Source organism: Macadamia integrifolia, chromosome 2 (genome assembly GCF_013358625.1).
Source record: "Macadamia integrifolia cultivar HAES 741 chromosome 2, SCU_Mint_v3, whole genome shotgun sequence".
NCBI classification, from domain to species: Eukaryota; Viridiplantae; Streptophyta; class Magnoliopsida; order Proteales; family Proteaceae; genus Macadamia; species Macadamia integrifolia.
Genome location: NC_056558.1, coordinates 6,871,810 through 6,875,570, shown reverse-complemented (window position 1 = coordinate 6,875,570; position 3,761 = coordinate 6,871,810). Strand labels below are relative to the sequence as shown.

At 39.2% G+C, this 3,761-nt stretch overlaps 1 protein-coding gene across 4 annotated transcripts in view; it reads left to right on the top strand.

Annotated features, from left to right (window-relative positions):
• Positions 1 to 2,396, top strand: part of LOC122071850 — a 10,521-nt gene extending 8,125 nt beyond the window's left edge. For all 4 annotated transcript variants that reach the window (XM_042636288.1, XM_042636289.1, XM_042636286.1 and 1 more), the window contains exon 4: positions 1,984 to 2,396. In XM_042636288.1, coding sequence (XP_042492222.1) covers positions 1,984 to 1,989 — 6 coding nt within the window. In that variant the 3' untranslated portion in view covers positions 1,990 to 2,396. The remainder of the gene's footprint in view (positions 1 to 1,983) is intronic.
• The last annotated feature ends 1,365 nt before the right edge of the window (positions 2,397 to 3,761 follow it).

Genomic DNA, 3,761 nt, shown 5'->3' with positions numbered 1-3,761 from the left:
AGGCCGAAGAGCTATATAAGAAGGCACGGAAGAAAGGGGAAGGTAAGTTCTGAGACCCTCGCCATTACCCACTTATTAAACTGTGCCGCCGACCCTGACTTGAGCGTCGGAGGACTAACCCCGGACAAAGTTCCGGGCCTCCTTCGTCTGTGTTTGTGTAGGTTGGACTAGCGGGGTTTTTGGCAGCAACAGCAACAAAGACTGACAAATCTGCCAATAAGAATGAATTGTATGCCACCAATTGGAAGTGGTAAAAGGACCAGGGATACTAAAGAGGACTTGTGTTGATATATTTAGAAGGGACAATGAATGTTTACAGCTGCTATGGCTTTAAATGGAATTGAAGGTCAAGTATGAAAAGAAATAGGGAAAAAATGAATTAAGCGGTAGAGTTTTTGACAATACTGATCAAGTAATGGGATAACTAGAGCATGAGTCAACTTGGATTTAGGTTCCCTTAAAATTAAGATCATTTCTATGGCATGTAACTGATAGAAGTATCATGCAAGAGTTGGCTCCGAAATGCAAGACTGAACTTGAGATTTTTGCCCAAATTAATGCACAATATCGGACACTAATCCGATTCTGACTTTTAGATATTGTATGATTTTATTCCAAAACACCCTGGATTTAGTTGTCACACTTTTTGAGTCCTTTCCCCATCCCACACCCCTCATCCTTTCCTTACCTTGAAAAACACCAGTTTAAGGTCTCAGAGTGGCAATGATAACATTATAGTTATATGCCTTAATCATAGCATTGCTTAGTCTGATTCCATGAATAATAGTCTAGTCGGGATGCACAAAAAGTATACAATTATTTCAGTTTCAGGACAGACTATCATTTACTCTTCTTTGGTGTCCCATACCTTTCTCTTTATGGTTAACAGAATTTAAAGTTTGGTACTATATATTCTTCTGTTAGTGAACAAATTATTTAGGAAGTGGGGTGAGATTAGAGATTTAACCCATTTGACCTCATAATGAGGACACTTGGTATGCCTGCTTTAGGGCATCATTAATCCAATTTCATGCTTTATTGTATGACAGTGAGGAGATTATTACCTCCCTTTTGTGCTTCTTTATTTGCCGATTTCCATACTGGATCCATGTAGCCGACCCCATTTAGTTGGGGTAATGTTATGATTGTTGTTGTTGTTGTAGTGAGGAGATTATTATGAAATTCATTAAGTAGTGGTTCTTCCAGATCTACCTGAAGTGTATATCCAAGGAATATAGGTAGAATATTCTGGCTGCTGGTTCTTCTTTAAGGGCAGGTTTTGAAGGATACAATTCCATGTTGATGCCAAGTTGCAGTGTAGTTGCTTTATTTCTTTCTCACATCCTTTGTCGGGGGTTGAGTGATATCACAGCATCCCCTTGTGGCCTTGTCCCCCCCCCCCCCCCTTCCTTCAATTGAATAGGCATTGGCGTCATATTGATGGTTATTCTGGGCAAGCCAAAGGAGGGAGAGAGATCACAACATTCCCTTGTCCCTTCCTTTCATTAAATAGGCATTAGTGTCATATTGAGGGGTCAGTCATGCAAGTGTTCTTCTGGACTTCATTTGATGGCACAGTGATAGTTTTTTTTTTTAGATATTTGATTTCCAGCTACTATAGTGGCTTAGCTAGTACTTACTACCTCTTTTGTTGTATCACCACCTTATGGGGAAGCTTGGATCTCAACTGAAACCTTCCCACACAAGTGGTACTTTTAAACCAAGCATCTGTTTTCATCTTTCCTATGTCTTGACCAAACAAATTGAAGAGTTCTATGGACCTGAAAGGTTTGTATGAAACTGAAAAGGTTATGGTACATCATAATTCTCATCACATATTAGCCTTTTCTGGTCCTCTGGGTTGCAAGTACACGTATATTCAATGGAATGATAATGTAAATTCTTTGCTGCTTTCCATTGCTTGCATGTATTATATGTTGACTGATGCCTAGCTGACACGTGTTTTGAACCTATGTTGTACAGAGGTAAAGCATGGATACAATGTGCAACTTGCAGACGATGAAAGCTGATCAAAGCGTGGATAGACTTGTGCGTGCGATGGTGAGATAAAATCACAAACCAGGCAGATGGGGTGGATTGGTTTTGCCTATCATGGCTTTAGGATCATTTTACTTGACACACCGGAGGAGGTGCTTTACTCTCGGACCTTTGGAAGGTCTAGCTTGAAGAGTCCTTGTGTTCAGAGATCAAACGTGTTATATATGGTGTTCTTTCATCCTCCCTTTTCCTTAGATTTGAAGATTTAGCTGAAAAAAAATAGTATTGGAATTTAGTTGAAAGAATTGGTAATTTATAAGTGATCAAGAGAAGTGTAAATAGAACCTTGTAGATGTTTCAATTTTTAGAGTGTGGAAATAGATAATTCTGCTCTCTCATCTCCTCTCCTTTTAAAGCATTTCCTGTTGATGAAGAAAGAGAATAAAATAAAGAGACAAGAACGCTAATTGGTTGCATGCCCCTATTCAATTATTCATAGACGAGTTCGGATCCTCTACCCATATGGGGAGATAATTTTCGATCCCAAATGGATAGTTACCAATGAAGTAGAATCTTCATCCTAGCCAACACAGCTATACGGCTATAAACAAAGGGAGATTTTGCTTCATTGGTAACTATCCATTTGGGGTGAAAATTTATCTCCTCATATGGGTAAAGAATCCACTCTTTAGAGACACAGGAGATGGCGAAAAGACGCTTGTGTTGTGTCTCCCATGATTAGTCTCTTGGCTGGTAACCTAGTGCAGTGGCCACATGATCAGGTAGCAAACCCCATCTCATAGCATAAGTTCGATGGCAAGTAAACATAACTCCTAGTAAAGTTTCCTTTCCCAAGGTCTTAGGTATCAGTATTGGTATTGGCTTATACCATTACCAATATGGATCGATTGTATCGGGTTGGATCAGTTTGTCTTGCCCTACAAAATACCAATACTTTAGTATTTTTTTTGAACCAATATACCCTCTCATGTAACGAAACCATAGATCGGCCACCACCTTGGTGATGTACCCTTTAGGGTAAAATTCATAGTGTCCCTCCGCCCTCATATAGGAACCTTGAACTTTTGTAAACCCAAGCAAATTAAAAGAGGATATGAATTTTACCAGACTACCACTCTCCCTCTCCCAGGTAAGGATTTAGTGATACCGATACAATACAGATCGGTGTTGATAAGAATCGATGCGTATCAAATATCAATATGATATCGATACTTAAAACCATACTCCCAGTTGCTTTTGGGCTCCTCCTTTTATGGTTTTGAAGAATCGGCTTCGGCCAATCTCGAATTTCGATTAAGGTTGATTCATACTTTGAAGGCGAGTTCTCCCCTTAAATGAACTTTATGGCTTTGGAAGTTGGGTCAATCTGGACTTCAGATTTTTGTGTACTCTCCTTTCTCTACCTGTGGTCCTATCATTCACACCTTCTTTTAAATGAGGTCATTATTTCGAGTTTAGATCTTCTTCCCAAGTGGGGGTGCAAATGAAATAGAATCTCCACCATCTGACCTGCAATGGAGATTCTATTTAATTGGCCCTCACCATGTGCCATGTGGGGAGAATTCGGACTCATATTTGAATTTTGATGACCCTTTGTTATTTTAAATGAACTTTTTTTTTTTTTGGTAAAAATTTTAAATGAACTTTATGGCTTCAAAAGTTGGGTCAATTTGTACTTCAGATTTTGTGTAATTTTTTTTCTTTACACGTGGTCATGTCATTCACACCCTTCTAACACTCCC